This window comes from Equus przewalskii, chromosome 10 (genome assembly GCF_037783145.1).
Source record: "Equus przewalskii isolate Varuska chromosome 10, EquPr2, whole genome shotgun sequence".
Taxonomy (NCBI): domain Eukaryota; kingdom Metazoa; phylum Chordata; class Mammalia; order Perissodactyla; family Equidae; genus Equus; species Equus przewalskii.
This window is the reverse complement of record NC_091840.1, coordinates 50,005,484-50,029,032: the sequence shown is the minus strand read 5'-3', so window position 1 is coordinate 50,029,032 and position 23,549 is coordinate 50,005,484. Positions and strand designations below refer to the sequence as shown.

The 23,549-nt window shown below is 42.6% G+C and overlaps 1 protein-coding gene across 1 annotated transcript; it reads left to right on the top strand.

Annotated features, from left to right (window-relative positions):
- The first annotated feature begins 18,016 nt into the window (after positions 1-18,016).
- LOC103545058 (C-type lectin domain family 10 member A-like) lies at positions 18,017-23,450 on the top strand. Its single transcript, XM_070563346.1, has 10 exons — positions 18,017-18,331; positions 19,108-19,208; positions 19,862-19,978; positions 20,285-20,368; positions 20,466-20,537; positions 20,629-20,700; positions 20,856-20,942; positions 21,036-21,187; positions 21,439-21,545; positions 21,679-23,450. Exons 2-10 carry the CDS (start codon positions 19,142-19,144, stop codon positions 21,833-21,835), a joined length of 915 nt encoding a protein of 304 aa, XP_070419447.1. The 5' UTR covers positions 18,017-18,331; positions 19,108-19,141; the 3' UTR covers positions 21,836-23,450.
- Positions 23,451-23,549: the final 99 nt, after the last annotated feature.

Sequence of the window (23,549 nt, the reverse complement as noted above, 5' to 3'; positions counted from 1 at the left end):
GAGCACCCCTGCTCCACTCGCAGCCTGGGAGCTGTGGACTGGGCTGGCGAAGGCCAGTGGGGAGGGTTTGCCAAGAGAGGGAGGGTTTCCACGTGGCCGTCTCTTTTTGATCCCAAACAGATCTAGACATAGCTCCAGTACATGGGGTCACCAACAATTTCCGCAGTGGGTAAAGTTCACCTGCCAAGATCATTCTGAATCCGACCTTAAAAGGGTCTTAAAGCATTTGATTTTTCGTTTTACTCTTATTACAAAAGTAAAATATATTATTAGGAAAAAATGTTTCAAATATACACACACATCTCATACACACAGGGAGTGTCCTTCCCTCATCCCTCCCACTGCTCCCCGGAGCTAACAATTTCATGGATATTATATTAGTCATAGTTTTCCAAAGAAATCAATAGAAAGCATCTATCTATCTATCTATCTACCTATCTATCTATTGTCTATCGAAAGATATTTGTTATAAGGAATCGGCTCATGTAATGATGGAGGCTGACACGTCCCAGGTTCTGCAGGCGAGTCGGCGAGCCAGAGACCCAGGACGGCTGATGATGCATGTTCCAGTCTCAATCCAAAGGTCTGAGAACGGGGAGAGCTGATGGTATCGTTTCATATGAAGGCAGCAGGCTCAAGACCCAGGAAGAGCCGATGCTTCTGTTCAAGTCCAAAAGCAGGAAAAAAGCTGATGTCCCAGTTTGAAAAGGGTTGGGCAGGAGGAACTCTCTTACTCACTGGAGGGTCAGCCTTCTTGTTCTCCTCAGGGCTTCACCTGGTTGGATGAGGCCCACCCACACTAGGGAGGATGGTCTGCTTTACCGATTCAAGTGGTCATCTCATCCGAAAGCACCTGTGCAGACACACCCAGCATAACGTTTGACCAAATATTTGGGCGCCCTGTGACCCAGTCAAGTTGACACATGAAATTAACCATTACAGGTTTCCTGTCAGGATGTCTCCTGCAGACGTGCATAAATGCAACACGACATCATTATGCGGCTTGCCTTTTTCACTTTACAGTGTGCCGTGGACATTGATCCACACTATGCTATTCCCTGACGGGTTTGACCTCATTGAATTTAGCAGAGGTAGAGAGTTCCAAGTATGGATATGCCGTATCTTATGTATTCATTCTCTGTGGTGGACAGGCGGTGGTCATTTTTGTTTGTTTTCATGCACGATATTGCAAGCAATTTTTGCTTCTAAGCTTGTACTAGGTCATGACTTTCCGATTCTTAGTTGTAACGTTTTCTAGGATTTCTCCTTCAAAATGTATATGATTGGCATTAAATTAAAAAATTATGAAGGTAATAATACACGCAATTTAAAGTCTTGTAGGGCTAGAAGCAGCCACTCCTGCTTTTCAGAGAAATCATCTTCAGTATTTTGGCTGTTTCTTCTGGTATTGACATCTGAACTTCTAAATAATACACGTAAGCGAGTATCTCTTTATTTATCAATTGTTGACATTATTCCATCACTCTTTGTCAAGTAGATGGGTACAATCTTCCAATTTAGTCTACCACAATTTTTATTTAAATCCTAGTTCAGAATCTGGATCAGTTAAGTCTGTGTCAGTATTGTTAACTGCTGAGCCACGTAGTATAATCTGATTACATTTCCTTTCTTGCACAACTTTTGTTTCTTCTGAAGTTAATAATTATTTCATTTAAAAATTTGCTTCAGATTCTTTGAACCTATTGTGAAATCTTCCTTAACTGTAAAAACCCCTAACAGTATAATTTTCCACACATGCAAACTGGTCACATAACCAGCATTTCAGTTCAACTTTTTTCCTAGAGCCACAGAAGCGAATCCAAGTTTTATGGGACCTGAAGTGTACACAATTTTGGGGAGCCCTACTTAGGAAAAAATGCAAAATTAAACATAAAAGGTAATATTTACTTAAGTTAGAAAACCCCCACAAATTAAGAAACTGAAAGCGACCATAAACATCACAAAATCCAGAAAAATAATATATTTTTAATAATCTTCCAACACACCTTGAAAGTCCACTTCCCTATACTTTTTTGCTGCATACTCATCGCTGACTTCTGCATATGACAAAAACATTGTAAAGTGACTTTCCATAGAGAAGAAAAAGATAATTGAGAGTCTCCCCTTGCACGTTTCTTCTTTGTTACTGAGGCCAAGTGCTTCAGGGTGCTCATGTCCCACCTTCACATCACCTCCCGAGTGAGTCTGCACAGTGGGTGGCAGAAGTACCTGAAGGCCATTCCCGCGCTGGTGGGCCAACCGCATGGATCCACAGTGTGACTACAAACCACGTATCCATGTCCCTCTTGACTCAAGCCAAACGTATTTCCAACCTAACTTCTTAGTTGGATGAAAAAAGCCACCTGACACCGAGGGAAGTGTGGAACGGGACCGTAGGTGTGGAAAGTAAGTGACAGGGGTCATCTTAACTGATTATAGTTAAAATAACTTCTTTTCACAATTTATGAAAACTTATAATCATGTGAAGATGTTGCTAGGGCCCTTGGGGGCCTGTAAGGGACCCATGTAGGGCCCTTGAGCTCAAGTTCCCTTTGGCTCCCAATCTACTCAAGTACCCCCCTACCCTTCCCCCCCCCCCCCCACCTGCCAGTCTTGTGCTCTCAGCTCCCACTGGCTGAGGTTGCTCTCTCAGCCTGTGGCATCCTAGAAAATCTGACCTTTCTCTTTCCCCTGGGTTGGATCCTCTCTTCCCTGGATCCCTGTCTTCTTCTTTCTTGGTTTATTTCTTTGTTTTGTTGAAGCATGTCCTCCAGTAGCTTTCTGAAAAAGTGTGTAGGGGAGAGACATTTTTCGATAGATTGATCATTTGTGGGAATGTAGAATTCTAGAGTGAAAATAACCTCCCTTCACTGTTTCGTAGGCCTCACTCTATGTTTCTAGCTTTCAACATCTTGTTGAGAGGTCTGACCCTCCTCTAGGCCTGACCCTTTGTAGGTGAACATTTCCCTCTCTTTAGGATGTTCCCCATAATGGGTGTCTGAAAATTACCACCGATGTCCCCTGGCGGGGGCCTCTCAGTAGTTATACCAGCTCTCACCAGGCTTTTTAAATCTGGGATGGAGATGATGGAGGAGAAGCAGCTGAGACCCAGGTGGTTGGTCTTTGGGCCACAGTGAGGATTCTGCTGCTACTTGCTCGAAATCTGCTGGCTGTGTCGGGTGCCATCTTCGCCCCTGTTCAGTATCCTGGGTTCTTAGGGAAAACCCCAGGAGACTCCCGTGTGACACGAAACAGTGACATCACACTGTTGTTCAGTATTTTCCTCCAAATCTTAGATGTTAGGCTTTTTGCTCCAAACTTACTCTTTCAACTACTGATCCATATTCTGAATTGAAAATACAAATTTTTTTTAAAGATTTTGTTTTTTTCCTTTTTCTCCCCAAAGCCCCCTGGTACATAGTTGGATGTTCTTAGTTGTGGGTCCTTCTAGTTGTGGGATGTGGGACGCCGCCTCAGCATGGTTTGATGAGCAGTGCCATGTCCGCATCCAGGATTCGAACTGACAAAACACTGGGCCGCATGCAGCGGAGCACGCAAACAGGGCCAGCCCTGAAAATACAACTTTTAAATTATTACATTAAAAGTAAGTTCTGGGCATGGCTAAGTAAAAGAAGTCAATCTGAAAAGGCTACATTCTATACGATTCCAAGTGTATGACATTCTGGTAAAGGTAAAACTATGGAGACAGTAAAAAGGTCAGTGGTTGTCAAGGGCTCAGGGGGAGAAAGGGATGGATGAACAGGTGGGTCACCGGGGATTTTCAGGACAGTGACACTGCTCTGTATGATACTGTAAAAGGGCATCCATGTCATTACACATTTGTCAAAATCCATAGAACGCACAACACCAAGAGTGAACCAATGTAAACTACGGACGTTGGTTACTGATAATGTGCCAATATTGGCTCATCAGTTGTAGTGAATGTGCCACTAATGCAAGAAGAGAAAAAAAGCAAGGGAAGAATAAAATGAAAATTACAATAAATATAATTTTCTGTTCTTTTGAGTTATTGGAATGACTCACTGTAGGAGGGACTAAACTTAAGCACATTCTGTGGTTGGAAACAGAACATCTGATAAAGTAAAATTGCCTTTGGAAGATGAACAAATTGTGGGAGCCGATAGCTTCCTATAATAATAATAAATAAAAACAAAAGCTCTTTGTACAGTGCTTTTAGGAGTAATGTTTCCTCAGCAAGCTATCAAAGAAAGACCTTAATAAATGCCAGAAAGGAGAGATTTTTAAGGTCTCATTCTCTTATTATATACAATTAAAGTCATATATAAGTAATAAAAAGAGGAACCAAAATGTCTTAGCTATTTGTAAATGAAGAAATACTCTTCCATCTCACCACGATTCACAGTGAAAACTATCTAGAAAAGAACGAAATATATCAAAACCCGTGGGATACAGCTAAAGCTGGACTCAGAGGAAAATGTACAGCCTCATGTTTTTATAACTTAAAACTGAAGACTGAAAACAAATAAGCCAGTGTTTAACTTAAAATTAAGAAAAATCACCTACAAAATCACCCAAAGTGTAGCAGCAAGAGAGAATTAATAAAGATAGAATATTAGAAGATTCCAAAAATTGGTAGAATGAGTAAAAGTAAAACCCATTTAAAAAATTAAACTTTCTATTTTTAGGTAATTGGAGACTCAAATGCAGTTGTATGAAATAATACAGAGAGATCTCATGTAGCATTTATGCAGTTTCCCCCAATAGTAACATCTTGGACAACTATTGTATAATATCACAACCAGTATCACTATCAATATTGACATTGATCCAGTCCAGTTACAGAACATTTCCATCACCACAAATTACAGAATTAGAGGACAGATTAGTGGTTGTCAAGGCTTAGGAACTGGATGTGGGGTAGGACAGGGGATGGAGGTGGCTGTGGCTATAGGAGGGCAGCACAATTGTTTCCAGTTTTTGGCTATTACAAATAAAGCTGCTATGAACTTTCATGTGTAAGTTTTTCTGTGAACATAGATTTTCTTTTCTCTGGGATAAATGCCCACGAGTACGGTTGCTGGGTCACGTAGTGATTGCATGGTTACTTTTACAAGAAACTGCCATGCTGTTTTCCAGAATAGTTTTATCATTTTATAGTCCCACCAGCAATGTATGAATGGCCCAGTGTTGTCCACATCCTCACCTGCATTTGGTTGCTGTCACCATTTTTTTAAAAGTTGTTTTAACCATGTAGGTGTGTAGTGATATATTACTGTGGCTTTAGTTTGCATTTCCCTGATGGATAATGATGTTGGCATCTTTTCATGTGCTCATTTTCCATCTGTATACCCTTTTTAAAAAAAATTAATTTTTTATTGCAGTAACAGTGGTTTATAAAATTACATAAGTTTCAGGTGTACATCGTTATATATTTCAATTTCGTTGTAGATTACATTATGTTCATCACCCAAAGACTAATTACCATCCATCCCTACACACATGTGCCTAATTACCCCTTTCTCCCTCCTCCCTCCCTCGTTCCCCTCTGGTAACCACCAATCCAATCTCTGTTGCTATGTATTTGTTTGTCATTTTTATCTTCTACTTACGAGTGAGATGGTATTTGACTTTCTCCCTCTGACTTATTTCACTCAGCATAATACCGTCAAGGTCCATCCATGTTGTCACAAATGGCCGGATTTCATCATTTCTTATGGCTGAGTAGTAGTCCATTGTGTATATATACCACATCTTCTTTATGCATTCGTCCCTTGATGGGCATGTAGGTTGTTTCCAAGTCTTGGTTATTGTGAACAATGCTGTGATGAACACAGGGGTGCATGTATCTTTATGCATTCGTGTTTTCATGTTCTTTGGTGTATATCCTTTTGACAAAATGTTTCTTCATGTCTTTTGCCAATTTTCTAACTGGATATTTTTTTACTGTCGAGTTTTGGGAATTTTTTATATTTTCTAGTGCTAGGCTTTGGCTGGATATGCAGTTTGCAAATATTTTCTCCAAATCTGCAGCTTGTCTTTCTATCCTGTTAACAAAAGCCCATTTCCAAAAATACTATTTGGGGCAAGCCCAATTAAGGAACTGAGAAAAGTGACGTGACCACATAAAATAGGTTAAATGACACTTCCTATTTCCGTAGAAATTTGGATGGATTCCCAAAACTGAGAATGATTGTTGATAGGTACCTATACATTTAAAACAGAGAGGAGCTGAGGGGTGGGGGAAATTGGGAGATGTTGGTCAAAGGGTACAAACTTCCAGTTAGAAGATTAAAAGTTTGGGGGTCCAATGTAGAGCTTGGGGATTTTAGCTAACGATACTGTATCACATACTTGAATGTGGCTAAGGAAAGTAGATCTTAAATGTTCTCACCACAAAAAAGAAATGGTAACTATGTGACGGGATGGAGGTGATAGCTAATACTATGACAACAATCATGCTGCAATATATAAATGTGTCAAATCAACACATTGTACACCCTATATTTATGCAATGTTATGTGTCAATTATATCTCAATAAAGCTCGAAGAAATCCCAGAGGTGCTGGACACATCTAGTTAGGATTTAGAGGTGGCAAAACAAACAACCACCACTCTTCTCAGCCTCTGTAAGAGAAGAGTAGGTAGTTAAGGAGATTAGTTCAAGGGAATTCTTAGACGTAGGGAGAGTCAACTCTTTTTCTCTTCACGTGGTGAAGGGGGAATCCTTCTCCACATCCCATGAACCAGATGATGGAGTCCGAAGGGAACCACTGTAGAAACTAAGGTTGTCTTCAAGGGTGTAAGACAGGCATCTCACTAACAGGACAGATGGTAGTTGAGCTGCAGATACTGTTGGACCCACTGTGGAGTGGTATTTGAGAGGGGCAAGAAGAATGTTAGGGGAGGCTGTGGATGTGTCTTCAGGAGTTTGGGGGCAATCGTGAAGAAATAGACTCATCCTTGACAGGAGAAGTCTGAAGGCAAAAACCTGAGCTGGAGCTAACCCATTTATCAGTTGCTCATTCTGCACTTGGTTGTCTGTCAGAGAATCTGTGAGCCTAGTGGACTCCATGGGTATCAGGCTTGAACCATCTAAGAAAGACCCTGCCCAAGAGGACTACCTGGCAGAATGAGGCTGAAAGAGGCTGTGGGTGTACAGCTGCAGTCTGGGGCGGGAACTGATGGTGATCATCACAGAGGATAGCCAGAGAGTTCCTCATCCTTGTGAGGGACAGATATGGTGCAGAGGATCCCATGGGGGTCTCTGAGGCACCACCAATAGACTCCATAAAAGGCCAGTGTGTGTTCCTGCTGTGAAGAGCATCTTGGTGCCACAATAGCATCAGATGATGGACCTATTTTCCTTGAATCCTCCTCTTTTTTGCCCCAACCATTGAGGATCAAAGAGGAGAAGAGAAAAGAAAGAACAGAAGAGTTCATGACTGCTGCCCTAGATTCTTCAGAAGCAGACCCCGGGATGTGGATACTTGTGGAAGTGATTCATTTCCCTAGGGAAAATTGGTCGAGAAATGGGGAAGCAGGATGAGGAAGGGAAGGAGATCAAGCAAGAGAGCAATAGAAATTGACCATGAGATGAGGATTTTTATGAAAGTGCTTCATGAGGAAGTGTTTTTAGGCAATATAAAGCAAAGTCCTGCGGTGGTGGTGGTGTATCTAGCTCAATCCCATATGGGAGCAATGGAGACAAAAAGGTCACATCTCAGAGATGCCCCAATCAGGAACAAGGGATCTGGAGTATTTATATCCTTGCACCCACAGTCATTGCTTAAGGGCTGCCTGTGGTTGGCAAGAACATAAATTCTAAGATACTTCCTGCTTACTGTGTGTCCACATAAAGCAAGTTCAGCAGCTTGAGGGCAGTCCGCTGACAAAGAGACACAGGTGCTGGTTGTTAAGAATAAACTCACACTAGGAACTAGCGTGCATGAAAAGAGGGAGGGGATCTGAGCGAAGCCCTGACCGCGTCTGCTACAGCCCAGTCCATTGCAGACCCTGAGGTGGTGTTGCGTAAAGCTTTGATTGGACATGAGAGTAAAGTTTTACTTTAGCCTAGACTGGACTTTTGAGACCTGAAGTTAAGACTGACTTTATAGCCTTTCCTATATATGGTGAAGAAAAATCCAAGGAAATCTATTTAATAATGATGGAATGACATATTAGCATATGATGCCCTTTATCAGGTTGAGGCCGTTCCCTTCTATTCCTAGTTTGCTGAGAGTTTTTTTTTTTTAAATCATGAATGGGTATTGAATTTTTGTCTTGTGCCTATTCTCAGTGAATTGATACAATTATATGAATTTTCTTCTAAAATTGTTAATATGGTAGATTACATTGATTGATTCCTGAGTATTGAGCCAAACTTGCAGTCCTGGGACAGACCTCACTTGGTCATAGTGTATTGTTTTGCTAGATTCAAATTGCTAACATTTTGTTGAGGATTTTTATATCTATGGCCCTGAGAGATATTGACCCGTAGCTTTCTTGTATGATCGTTGTCTAGTTCCAGTAACAGGGAAAATGCAAGCCTAATAAAATGAGTTGGAAATGTTTCCTCTTCTTCTATTTTCCTGGAAGAGATTATGTAGAATTCATGTTATTTCTTCTTTAAATATTTGGTAGAATTCTCTAGTTAACCCATCTAGGCCTGGAGATTTCTTTTTTGGAAGGTTTTAAACCATGAATTCAATTTCTTTAATAGTAATAGAATTATCCAGTTTGTTTGTTTTATCTTAAGTTTCTATAATTTGTGGTTTGGGGAGAATTGTTCCATTTTATGTAAGCTGTTAAAATTTTGTGCATAGAATTATTCTTAATGTTTCTTTGTTACCCTTTTAATTTCTTCAGAGTCTGTTGTGACATCCTCTTTTATTCCTGATATTAGTAATTTGTATTTTTTCCGTTTTTCTCTTTGTCAGTCTTGCTGGAGGTTTATCAATTGTGTTGATCTTTGCAAAGAACAAACTTTTGGTTTCACTGATTTTCTCTATTTTTTTTTCTGTTTTCAATTGTATTGATTTATGCTCTTATCTTCATTTCCTTTCTTCTGCTTGCTTTGTGTTTGTTTTGTTCTTTTTATAATTTCTTAAGGTGGGAGCTTAGATTGTTGACCTAAGACCTTTCTTCTATTTAATATAAACCTTTAATGTTATAAATTTCTCTCTAAGCATTTATTTAGCTGCATCCCACAAATTTTGATATGTTGTATTTTTTTCCTGCTTTTTTCTCCCCAAGTGCCCCCAGCACATAGTCGTATATTTTAGTTGTAGGTGCTTCTAGTTGTGGCACGTGGGACGTCACCTCAGCGTGGCCTGGCAAGCGTTGCCATGCCTGTGCCCAGGATCCAAACCGGCAAAACCCTGGGCTGCCGAAGCAGAGCACACAAACTTAACCACTTGGACATGGGGTGGGCCCTGGTATGTTGTATTTTAATTATAGTTCAGTTCAAAACAGGTTCTAATTTCTCTTGAGACTTCCTCTTTGACCCATGCATTGTTTAGAAATGTGATGTTTAATTTTTGGATTTTGGAGTTTTTAGATTATCTTTTTGTTATTGATTTCCAGTTAAATTCCATTTTGATTTGAGGACATACGTTGTAAAATTTTGATTTGTTTAAGTTTGTTTTGTGATCCATGATATGGTATACCTCAATGTGCACTTGAAAATCATGTGTACTCCGCTGTTGTTGGGAGGACTGGTCTGGAGACGTCCATTAGATCTAGTTTGTTGATGGCATGTTTAAGTTCTGCATTTTTATGTCTACATGTTCTATTACTAAGAAAGGAGTGTTGGAGATTTCAACCATAATGGTGAATTTGTCTATTTCTTCTTTCACTTCTGTCAGTTTTTGCATCATGAATTTTGAAATACAGCTATTAAGTGCATAGACATTTAGGATTATTATGTCTTATTGGTGGATTAACCCTTTTATCATTATGTAATGTCCATCTTTATCCCCAGTAACTGTATTTGTTCTGAATTTTACTTTGATCTTAAGATAGCCATTCCAGCTTTCTTTTGATTAGTGTTTGCCTACTTATCTTTTCCCAAATTTTTACTTTTAATCTATTTATATTATTATATTTTGAAGTGAGTTTCTTGTAGACAGCATATATTTGGGTCATTTTTAAAGTCTATTCTGAGAGTCTCTGTGTTTAAATTGATGTGTTTTTACCATTTACATTTAATGTCATTGTTGATATGTTTGGATTTAGGTCTAACATTATTTGTTTTCTGTTTCTTCCTTGTGTTTTTAATTCCTCTGTTTCCCATTTCCTGCCTACTTTTGGGTTATTTAAATATTTTTTAGCACTCCACTTTAATTTCTCTATTGTGAGTTTGACCACATCTCTTTGCGTAGTTTTTAAAAATAATTGCTCTGGGGGGCTGGCCTGTGGCTGAGTGGTTAAGTTCGTGTGCTCTGCTTTGGTGGCCCAGGGTTTTATTGATTCGGATCCTGGGTGCGGACCTAGCACCACTCATCAAGCTATGCTGAGGCAGCATCCCACACAGCAGAACTAGAATGTACAACTAGAATGTACAACCATGTACTGGAGGGCTTTGGGGAGAAGAAAAAAAAGATTGGCAACAGATGTTAGCACAGGTGCCAAGCTTAAAAAAAATATATATATAGTTATATATTACATATAATAGCTATATATATAATATATTATATGTAACATATATGTAACTATATATAATATATATTATGTTGTCATATTTTACACCTACATAAATTGAAAATGCCAGTAGGCAAGGTTACTTTTTAAAAATTTTAATCGTCAAAAATATTTTCAATATCTCACAAAGAGATCAGAAGTCCCTTGTTTTCCCCAGACATTTACCATTTCTGTTGCTCTTGGTTCCTGGTGCTCCATGTTTTTTCCTGGTGTCATTTCCCTCCACGCTGAGTCACTTTCTTTAGTCGTTCTTTTAGAGAAGAGCTGCTGGCATCACATTTTCTTAGCTTTCCTTCCTCTGAGAATGTCTTTATTTCACCTTATTTCCTGAAGGATATTTTCACTGGACATAGAATTCTGGTTGACAGTTCTTATCTTCCATCACTTGAAAATGAGCCACTTCCTTGGCCTCACGGTTTCTGATGAGAAATCAGCTGGTATTTGAATCATTCTTCCCCTATAGGGGGTGCTTTCAAGATCTTTTCTTTGTCTTTTATTTTCAACAGTAGAGTTTTTGGAGAACTTTTATATGTTTTTGAAATGTATAATCTTGTCATAATATATTGGTTCATGATAATAACAGACCATGTATCTGTTATTGTGTATTTTTGTTTTATTAAACTTCTGAAATGTTTAGCATTACTCTAGCAACAAAGAAGATTCTCTGTGTATTAGCAGAGTTACTCATTATCACTTCAATCATGTACACAAAGCATTATGAAAAATTCAAAGTAACGTGATTTTAGTAATTCCTGAGATTTCCTGGAATTCTGATTTCTTGCTCCTGAATCTCGAAGATTACTATCTGTCAGACCTTTGGAAACATCAGTTAGATCTGATGATGTGGTAAGTCACATTGTCTTTCTGGTTAGGAAGATATAACAAATATGTCAATCTTTCTACCAATTATATGTAAAGATAATGCAATTTTGATCTGAATGCCAACAAACTTTTTTTGGAACAGGGTAAAATAACTTTAATGTTCAGATAGAAGGATAAAAGTCTAAGTACATATATAATTTTATGGCCAAGAAATTTGAAATCAAATCAGTATGACATTAGCCCAAGAAAAGAAATTAAATCAGTGGGACAGACTACAAGTCCAGAAATAGATACAAATATAGTTATGAAGTTAATATGTGACAAAAGCCTTATTTCAATTCATTGGAAGAAAACATAGAACACAATATATTTTGTAGATCAGTTATTCATTTAGAATAAAACAAATCCAGACTGTTATACCCTATACAGAAATAATAAACTCCAAATGGATTAATTATTTAAATGTAAGCATTAATCATTAAAAAACATTGGAAAGAAATTTAGTAGAATGTATAAAATTGGGATGAGGAGCTTTTTCTAAGCAAGACTGGAAATCCAGAAGACATGATAGAAATGGCAATCTTTTGTGATTACATAAAAATGGGGTGAGGGGGATGCCTACCAAAAGACATCATGCTCATAATATCCCGCTGGGACTTCCTGGGGCATAAGGCAAAGTGAGGCACAACGCCTCAACCTCTCTTTTCTAGAGCTCGATGAAATGAACAAAGTCACCACCATTACAAACAGCCAGAGTTACTCCAGCAACATCCACACTCGAAAGGTTTTCAAACATTTGACATAAACTTTGTAAAGTGGAGATTTGAAAATAAACCTTAGCATTTTAAAGATTTAATCGTTTGCATGCTGATTCTCTGGGATTTTTTAAGTAGACAGTCCTATCATCTACCTATAGTGACAGCTTTCTTTTTCTTTCAATCTTCCTATGTTTTGTTTATTTCTCTTGTCTTTCTGCACTGTCTAGTACAGCCTCACAAAGAATTGGCAACCACGACATCTGTTATCTTGTTCCTAGCTTTAAGGAAATGCTTCTTTTTACTCTACTTCTGGGAAATTTCTTCAAATTTTATCTTCCAGTTCTTCTACGAAGTCATTCATTTTGGTTATAATATTTTTTATTTTCCCTTTATGTTTTTATGTGTATATGCTTTGATAATTAAAAAAAACAAAAAAGAAATAACAGAAGAGAATTCCCCAGAGCTGAATGACATAGATCTCAAATGGAAAAAGCCCAGCAAATTCTCTGCAGAGTGGATCAAAAAAGGCCCATACCTAGTCTCATTCTATGAATTTCAGAGCATTATGTAGGGAAACAACATAATAAAAGATTTCCAGAGAGAAAAATTTGACGGTAATCACTGAAAAAACAGAAACAAGATGCATAACTTCTAAATCGTTAGAAGAAAGAAAACAACAATAAATCTGTGAAAAGCCAGGAAAGAAAAAAAGGCAAGAAAATATGGTAGGTTGAAAACATGAAATTATATGGCAGGAATAAATCCAAACATATCAATAATGATAATAAATGTGAATAGGTTTAATTATACTAATAAATAACAGAAACTCTTAGATCGAGTAAGAAAAAAAATCCAGTTATATGCTGCTTATAAGCTATGGTTATATATTTAAAAAACAAAGCTTCAGAAACACTAAAGGAAGGAAAATATATCCAAGACAAATGCTAATAAAAATTAGAGCAAGTGAAACATTCTCTGACAAAAGAGACTTTCAGAAAAGCATTAAAAGGGGCCAAGGTGGGTACACATATGGATAAAAGGTAAAATGCACCTAAAATGAGTCATGGATAATTGTGTGTTTAAAGGAGTGGATCTAACTTATACAGAACAAAAGTTTATGGAACTATACCGAGAAATTGACAAAGTCACAATTCGTTAAGAGGAACTCACCTCTTAATGGAAACAGAATGACATAAGCCCCATCTTTGAGAAAGGAGAATCTGAAACCAGAAATAGAGGTCTTCCTTTACGAAGAGAATCACTTGAATTAAAGGTGAACTAGAAAGCGAATCACTGGGACTTAAACCACCAATGCTATTCTCCAGGGGCTTTACTCCGAGAACCCGGATATTTACCACCTCGTGAGCTAAGCAAACAAACAGACAAACAAACAAACCAATCATTTGTGAAAATTCAGGTCAGGGCCAAAGTTGCCAAGTGCTATCAAATTCAACTCTACCTTGCATTCTACTGTAAGTGATAGATTTCTTTGCCATTTTTCAGCCATTTGATGTAAAGAGAGAAAGATTCTCTCGTCAAATCATCTCACTCGGGAGCCTGCCTTTTCCCGTATGAAATGTAAACCTTCCCGTTTGTATGAACATCAAGGTTTGCGAGTAATATTTAGATAATGATGGGAAGTGATAATGTTGCTAATGTGGGAAGCAGTAATTTTGTTAAAGCGTACTTATTGTTAATCCCTGTGCATATAACTGAATTTATAAATGAATTCACTTTGAAAAAACTTTCCTTTAAGCACTTGAAGTGCAATCCCTGGCTTCACACACTCTGAAAGCTCAGTTCAGTGGCTGAGGGATGTCTGCTGTTTTGAAATAGCTGGTATACATCTCTGTCTTCCAGCAGCGGTTGTTCATAATCAACTTTAATTAAGTAAAAGAGCTTCTGACAGTTTCTAGACCTAAAACATAATGCAAAACTTTTTTTTCCAATCCAGTAATCAGTTAAGTAGTGATTGAAATAATGAGATGGAAGATGTTTCTCGAACATCATATTGGCGAGCATTTACAGGTTTGTAGGTGACATTGTGGATCAATGAGTATCCTTATACATAATTGGAGGGAAGGTAAATTGCTAACGTCTTTTCAGAGCAATTTAGCAGTGTCTAAACAATTTGTTTCTACTGAGCAATTCTACTTCTAGATATCTAACCGAGCGAAATCCTTGCTTCTTAGCACAGACAGGCATATAGGAGCCTATTCACTTCAGCATTATTTATAAAAGCAAAAGAAGCAAGCATCTCAAAAATACATCATGAAGGAAGTCTGGCATTCTATGCTCTGAGACAGAATGCAGCCTTTCAAGAGGAGGTGGGCAGCGACATGGGAAAACCCTCAAGACTTGTTTTTAGGCAGAAGCACGTTACAGAGAAAAATTTGTGTAAAAACACACCCATTACATACGTGTGTATATGCTTACAGGTATATAACTATGCACAGAAATATATCTGAAAAGATACACATCAAATTGCTATATCTGGGCTTGGGGACTGGAGAGGGGGTAAATTTCTTATTTTACTCCCTTTCCCTCACTTCTCATGCCCAAGCTATCGGTGGGTATACATCCCAAATCACTGGCCAATATGGTGCCATCTCCCCCACAGCCACATGTGCAATCAAGGGACAGGGGAGGGTGGCATCTCCTCTCACAGGGAATTGTTGCTCTTCATCTGCACCATCTGGGATTGTTGGATTTTGGAAGTTCTAGTGCCTGGTGAAAGGACCCACCCACCAGGGAAGACAGCCTTGGTTCTGTTTAAATTTGAAGATGAGACTGAGTCCTGGCTGGTTTGGGCTCCTCATAATACCACTAGGTAGGGGATGGGAATAATTGTACTTTTGGGGGTGATTGATTCTGATTAAGAAAGGAAATGGGTCTGCTGCTTCACAATGAGGGAAAGGACTGAGCCTGCAATCCAGGAGACTCTCTGGCGTGCCACATAGCACTCCTATGTCCAAGCATACAGTGGTCAGTGGCGAATTGTGGTGACCCAGTAAAGACAGGACCACTAAGGACTTGGATGCTGTGGAAATAAAGTTTTGGGTCACCCCACCAGGTAGAAGAATCCTGACCAGCTGAGGTACTGGGAGAGGGTAAGGGATCATGGAAAAGACGGTGGAAGAAGGAAGCAATGATTGTCAACCGTTAAAGACGTCTCAGAGACAAAAGCATTTAGGAAAGGAAAGAATAAGTTTACTTGCAAAGAAGTTGCAAGGGAATCAGACTTTGGAGAACAAGCTCACTAAAGAAAACCACAACAGGTAGTCAACAGAAAATTTTGCAAGATTACCAGCGTCAACGAGTTGTTAATCAGTCTGCTCATGATGGCAAACAGCACTTCTCTCACATGGTTACTGTATTCACACAAGGTCATGATATATCTTTAGCTACCAGAGTTACAAAAGTCAGGGATATAGCTGTTTTTCCCCGGAAGTCAGCAATTTATGGGAAATGCTCAAAGTTCAATTATTTTGGGGACTAGAAGGAGAACTATTTTTTTGTGAAACCCACATGCAATTTATCAGCAAAATCCTGTTGACTCTACCTTCATAATAGATCCAGAATCGGAACGCTTCTCACCATCTCCGTGCATATCCCAACATCACCTCTCACGTATTACAATGTCTCCTTACCTGGACCCTCAGTTTCCACCCTTGTCCCTTTTCTTGGAATTCACAACACAATAATCACATTGTTACAGTTCACATATAAGTTGGGTTAGTCACTCCTCTGCTCCAACCCCTCCAAAGTCTGCCTCTCAAATCCTTAACAATAGCCTACAAGGCCCTGACGAACTGGCACTTGATGTTTTCCCTCCGTGACTCATCTATTCCTCTTCTCTCTATCTCACTTCTTTATAAACTCTCTGGCATCTCTGGAAAATGACCCTTGTACACACTAGACATTCTCCCAACCCAGGGCCTTTGCACTTGCTGTATGCTGTCTGGAACACTCTTTCTCCCAGAGCTCCTTGTGACTTGCTCTCTCACCTCCTTCAGACTTCTGCTCAGATCTAACCCTCCCAGTTAGGCCTTTCTTGATGGCCTACTAAAAATTGACCCTATCTCAGTTCCCTGCTATATTTTTCTCCATAGAACTTGTCGCCGTGTGACGTTATATGTATTTTACTCATTTATTTTGTTTATCTGTATCCATTGGAATGTAAGCTCTATGAGGGCAGGGCCTTTTTTCTCTGTTGGTTCGCTTCTGAAGTGTGCCTCTGCTGAAGGAGAGGGCCTGGCATATTGTAGACATCCAATAAGTACTTGTTGTGTGGATGAATAAATGCATGTATGAAGGAATGGAGAAACATGCCATGTTCTTTGTGAAAAAGATTCAACAATGCAAAAATGTTGATCATCCCCAAATTGATGCATGAATCCAATGCAATACTGAGATAAACACAGAGATAAGCTACTCAGACCCGCCTTTCCGGGAAGAACTTGGTGCCCCGCTGTGGGGAGTGTGACCTGTGTGGACAGCCACCCCACCTGAGGTTCTGCCCCTGCTGGTGAGACCGGCATCTGGTGACTGAGCCATGGGGGCTTATAAAGGCCTGGTTCGGTCCCGTGCTGGACAGCTCCCGCAGGCTATGCTGTTTGAACTCCCAGAACCCCCTGGTGGACTGGCTGAAGCTCTGTGAGGTCTCCACCGCTGTTTAACTTCTCCCTCTGCCCTCTCCTCCTTCTTCCCCCTTCCTTAGCAGGGGCTGGTCCCTCATACATAGCTTGCCCCCAAAATACAGTCTAAGTGTTGGCTTCCAAAAACCCAGCCTGTGACAAATGCTAATCAACATAAATGACAGCAAGCAAAACAAAACTGGAAACAACCTAAATGTCTATCAATAGGGAAATACTTAGGTAAATTATGGCACGCATGGAATGAGATAAAGATAGGAAACGAATAAAGGACATTTTATGAACTGATGTGAAGAAATGTTCCTGATGCATTAACTGAATGAAAAAAGTAAGTAGCAGAAGACAATCCCATTTAATTAGAAAATGTAATCTAAAACGTGTTTGCTCTCCTTCTTCCCCCTTTAAGACACAAAGTTTCCTCCTAGAAAAAGGATGTGTGTAGGAATTCAGGGCAGCCCCCTTAGGGGGATTTCCAGGGTTTACTGGATTGAATCGAATCCCTTTCGTGAAGACAGTGCACGGGGAGAGAGTCAGGCCAGGCTAGGGTGGTGGGCAGCACTGGGCTGGAATTCGGGCTCTTTCTCTTACCAGGTGTGTGATCTTGGGCAAGTCACACAATGGCCCTGAGCCTGAGTCCATCACCCAAAATGCCTCCTGAGTTTCTCATGGGAGTGAATGGTTAGAGTGTGGTCAGTATCTGTGCAGTCTCCGTCACAGATTCGATGCTCCACAAATTTTCCTCCTTTGCATGGCTCCTCCTCTTCCGTTCAGACCGGGAATCCTACTCTCCATCATCCTCTTCCCTCCTGGGTTGGGTGAGGGAGCTCGGCCAAGCTGGGAAGCTTAATGGCTGAGACCCAGAGGAAGCTCAGATGCCAGGAACTTGGGTCAAGATGGAGCAAGACCAGAGAAATGGGCTGCTCTGGATTTCAGTGTGCAATGATTTGACACCAAAAATTCTGGGAAATCCTGAGGCAGGAAGTGAAAGGGAGTGAGGGCCAAAGGAGAAACAACACATTGGGTTTCCTTCTGGTCCCTTCTGGTCTGACTCCCCTCTCCCAAATGGTAAAATTGAGGAAGTCAGGGGAACTTAAAAGAAGCAGAAAGGAGTAGACACACTCTGGAGGAGGAGAGCCAAGCTGGCCGCACGTCCAACTCCTCCACACACACAATCGCTGCCCGTGTTCCGATTTTAATTCCTTCTCCTTATTATTGACTTCCCCAAGTCGAGGAAACAGAAGATCCCAGCTCATAGACCCCTGGGCTTTCAGACACGAAGACCAGCAGGACTCTGCTCACATATGTGACTCATCCTTTGGCCACCTCTACCCCCAACTCTCCAGGATTTAGTTTTTTCCAGCTCTGGTCATCATTGAACCAAGAACCCAAGGATCCCAGCCTGCAGGCTTTCCACAGGTAACGGGGCTGGGGACACAGTTGAGACCAAGGGGACAGGGAGGATGTTAGAGAAAGCCAGGAGGGGGACTGTGGGTCCTAGGTGGGACTGAATGGGAAAAATAGAAAGGGGCAGCATGCGGATAATGACCAAGCGAGGATCTTATTCTCTTCCCTCCCCTGGATTCAGAATCAAGTATGGCAGCCAAACCTCAGTCACAAACTGAGACTCAAACTCAGCCCCATGTCTAGCCCAGTTCCAGCCCTGTCCTCAGCAATAGCCCCAGACGCAGCCCCACCCCCATGCAAATCCTAGCCCCTTCTTTAAACCCAACCACAGCTTCAACCCCAGAGTAAATTTCAATTTTAACTCCAGCCTCAACACAAGGTTTACTTTCAGTCACATTGTATTCCCAACTTCAGCACCAAGCTTAGGCCCAGCTCCATCCGTGGCTCCCACAGGAGTACTGACCCCAATCCTAGGAAGACACACAACCTGCCCTGCAGCCCCGCTGTTAGGCCCTGTCCTAGCGATATATTTAGCTCCAACCTTCCCTCCGCCTTAATCCCAAATTCAACCCAACCCCAGCCCAAGGCCTGCTCCTGACCCCACCTTCAACCTCAGCTGCAAGGCCAGGCCCCTTCCCATTGCAGGCCCTGACCCTGGACTCCTTCTCAAGCCCAAGCTCATCTCTTACCTCAGCTCTGGCCCTGACCTCAGCTCCAACGTAGTCCCAGCCTGCCCCTTTGCCCCAGCTCCTGCCCCAGCCTGGCCACTGGCCCTGCCTCCATTTCAGCTCTGACAGCCTCAGTGGTCGTGTTGGCGCCAGCATGCCAGTGAATTATGAAAACTTTCAGCACTCGGAGAGTGAGAACCAAAGCCCGGGGCTTAGAATTGGTAAGAGGAAAGGAGAAATGGTCTCTCCTAAAATACCTCCTTAATACGTTTAGAAGGATTTCTGCTGTGATGTGATGTCTGTGCCTCTACCATGTGCACTGTTGGGTCCCCAAATCTGAGGTGGTGGGGCCCCAGCCACCGGAAGCCACAGTATGAAGAGGATTCAGGGTCCTCAGCAAGACAAGCACAGGGAAGACCACAGCGGGCCTGGCTTCTGTGCTCTGGGTTGGCCCTGGTGTGGGAATGAGTGATTGGGTTTGGAAGGGAAGGCCATTTGCTACTTGGGTAGTAGAGATGAGCGTGAGGTGCTGTGGGCCTGGCAGCCCCAAACTCCCTGGGTCCTCCTGCCACCTCTGCCAGCTCTGATGCTAGGACTTTACACATCACCATCATCTTGAGACCCTGTGTCCTTGTGTACATTTGTCCCCAGTGGTATGAGGGGCCTGTGTGGCTGGGTACTTGTGCTGGTCCATGCTGGGTCAGATGCCTGGGCATACCCCATCCCACAATCCTCCTTGTGCAGCCCCCTTTCAGGCTGAGCATTAAGGCTCCAGCCTTGATCCCTGACAGGCCCTGAGGCCCTCTCCTCCTCCCCTGTCTCTCTGGGTCTCTCTGGGACCCTCCTTGTCCTGACGCCCTCTCTCCTCTTGCAGGGCTGCCTCCCCTCCAGCCCTTCCTGCAGCCAGTCTGTTCCAGCTCCCGCCTCCTGCTGCTCTCCCTGGGCCTCAGCCTCATGCTGCTGGTCGGCGTCTGTGTGATCGGATTCCAAAGTGAGGGTCACAGGGTGGGCAGGGAAGAGAGAAATAAGGGCTGCATTGGTGGGGGCAGGGACGGAGTTAGAGATGGATAAGGCTGGCTGCTGGCTCTGTCACTTATTAGCTGGGTGATGTGGTCAGATTACGGAACCTCTCTAGTCCTTGGTTTGCCCATCGGCAATACTGGAGAACAACAGTGTCTGTCCCTTTGTGGGGCTTGTCGCGAGGAACCAAGGAGACAAAGTGTGTCAAGTGCCTGCTCAGTGTGGCACAGAGCAGGCCTGATAATCTTCGCCCTGATTGTCCCATCCACCTCGTCAGATTCCACGTTTCAGAGGGACCTGGTGACCCTGAACAACTCCACATCACAAACTGAGCTTCAGGTCAAGTCCCTGATATCCCAGGGTGAGGCTGGCGTGGAAGGGGCTCTGGACTGGGGTGGGGTGCGGTGGAGGAGGGGGTGCGAGCTGACTCTGCAGCACTGAGTCCCCATGTCCTCCAGGCGACAGTTTGCAAAAGACGATAACACCTCTGAAAGCAGGGGTGGGGAATCTCAGGCAGGAACTGCAAGCAGGTGAGACTCTGCAGGAGTGTGTGGGAGGGCAGGGCTGGCCCCAGGACAAGGTGGGGGAGCCCCTCGAGGTGCTGAGCGCCCTCCCGTCCAGCCCGTAGCATGAACGACAAGGTGTTTTCCCTGGAGAAGAAGCTGGAGGAGGAGCAGCAGACACTCAAAGCAGGTCAGGCCCCTGCTCCCATCACCTGGGCATGCCGCGTGGGGAGGGCAGGGAGGTTCCGAGGCGGGGCCCGTGCAGTGAAATCTGGCCTCCTGGACTCAGGGAGCAGAGTCCACACCCAGGGCACTGTCCCCACTGCCCCCCTGTGTGTGTCCCAGATTATGCTGAAATACGCCTCCTAGTCCAGCAGCTGGCCAAAGACCTGACAGCCCTGACTTGCCAGGCGGCTGCCCTCAAGAGCAATGGTGAGGGGTGTTGGGGGTGTGCCTGACTCCTTTGCTGCCAGAGTCCCACTGGGCAGCATCTCAGCCCCCCCCCCACCTCTCCCGGCCCCCTAGGCTCTGCCAGGGCCTGCTGCCCCCTTAACTGGCTGGAGCATGAAGGCAGCTGCTACTGGTTCTCTCGCTCGAAGAAGCCCTGGCCCGAGGCTGAGAAGCAGTGCCAGCTGCAGAACGCCCACCTCGTGGTCATCAACTCCAGAGAGGAGCAGGTGAGGGCCCCTGGTGCTCAGCCCCCAGGACGTGTCCCCTGTAAGAAAATGGTTACCACACTTGGCTGCACATTGCAGTCACCTGGGGAGCTTTAAAACCACTGCCCTCTGAGCCCCACTCTCAGAGACCCAATGGGCCTGGGCACTGTCATAAACGTCCCAAATCTCAACTGCTTTAACGAACAGCTAAAGGTTAGAACTGCTAGTCCAAGGAGATGGGGAGAAGTCACCATTGCCCTTCATTGTCCCAGGATTTTGTCCAGGAACATATAGGCTCCTCAGACACCTGGATGGGGCTCAGTGATCCTACAGGAGTCTGGAAATGGGTGGATGGGACAGACTACAAGACCAACTTCCAGTGAGTACATCCTGGCTTTCTGTGTACTACCTCCTCCTTCAGCTCTGCTCCTCAGATCTGACCCACACCCCCTTCTCAGACTTAGATTCTGTGCCACCTGACCTTTCTAGTTGCTGTTGTCCTCTCCCCTCAGGAACTGGAGTCCAGGCCAGCCAGATGACTGGGACGGACATGGGCTGGGCCCAGGTGAGGACTGTGTCCACTTCAACCCGGATGGCACGTGGAATGACAATGCCTGCCAGAGGCCATTCCACTGGGTCTGTGAGACCAAGATGGACAAGGCCAGCTAGCAGAGTGTCAGAGGGGCTCCCTGTAGACCACCCAGCTGCAGAAATGGGATCAGGGGAGAGGGGCCCTTCTCCAGAGACGCCTAACGAGACCTCTGTGGGAGAGGAACAAGCCCTGTGAGATGGGAGCACTGCCCTCAGCCTGAATTGTGTTCCTCTCAACTGTCAAAAGACTATATAAAGGTCCTAAGGTTTTTTTTTAAAAATTTCAGCTTCGTTGAGGCATTATTGACATAGAAAATCGTAAGATGTTTAAGGCTTACTTTCTGGTGATTTGACATATACGTTGATACACACATTGATAGATACATTGTGAAAAGACTCCCCCCATCTTGGTAGTTAACACAGCCATCACCTCACCTGGTTATCTTTGTTTTCATTTTGGTGAGGACATTTAAGTTCTACTCTCTTCGTAAATTTCAATTATTCAATACAGTGTTATCAACTGTAGTCACCATGTGATACGTTCGATCCTCAGACCTTGTTCATCTCATTGCTGAAAGTTTGTGCCCTTTGACCAACCTCTCCCCATTTCCCCTCCCCCCAGCCCCTGGCCACCACTTTTCTACTCTCTGTTTCACCCACTTTGCCTTATTTATTAATTTATTTTCGATTCCATGTATAAGGGATACCATGCACTATTGTTTTTGTCTCTCTGGCTCATCTCACTTACCATAATGCCCTCAAGCTCCATCGTGTTTTGCAACAGGCAAGATTTCCTTCTTTTTCACGGCTGAATAGCATTCCATTGTATGTATATGCCCCACATCTCCTTCACCCAGTCATCTGTTGATGGACACAGGTGGTCTCAATATCTTGGCTGTTCTGAACAAGGCTGCAGGGACTTTGGGGGTGCAGCTATATCTTGAATCTCCTGTTTCCATTTCCTATGAGCATAAACCCAGAATTGAGCTTGCTGGATCACATGGTAGTTCTATCTGTAATTTTTTGAGAAGCCTCCATACTGTTTTCCATAGTGGCCACAGCAATTACATTCCCACCAACAATGCAGACGGGTTCCCTTTTCTCCACATCCTGAGTTGTGTTAACCATAAAAAGCAACTTTATTTGGGTATAATTCCTACACAAGAAATTCAGCCATTTCGAGTAGAGATGACTTTTGTCAAACATGAATATCTGGTCCACTACCACTACAATCAAGAAATAGGACATTCCCATCACCCCAAAGCTTCGCTTATGCCCATTTGTGGTCCAGACCCCTTGCTTGGACCCTGGCAGCTAATGATCCACTTTCTTCCATGATTGATTAGTTCTGCCTTTCTAGAATTTCACGTAAATGAAATCACACAGTATATACTCTTGTGAAACCTTACGCATTTTGTGTTGCCTGATTTTTAGCAACCTTAAAATGGCAGAATGAAGCAGGTAGGCGAGGTCTTGGAAAATCCTATGTTACTAGGAAAAGAGCATTTTCTTTTCATAGAGATTTGAGTTCAAATCTTTTCTGTCTCTTAAAAGCTTTGTAAACTTAGGGTGACAGCCATCTTTCTGTTCTCCAAGGTTTTCTTATCAGCCCCACTTTGTGATGATAAAGAATTTACAACGATTGTTCTTCATCACCCAAACCAATAAAGGATGCAGGAATAAGAGTGCTAAATTAGAGGCAAAACTGGTCAATTATTTAATTTCTTTGAAGATCCCAGGGTCGTTAGGAAAAGTAGATAAGATCTCAAGTGGACTGGTTAGCTATTGCTCT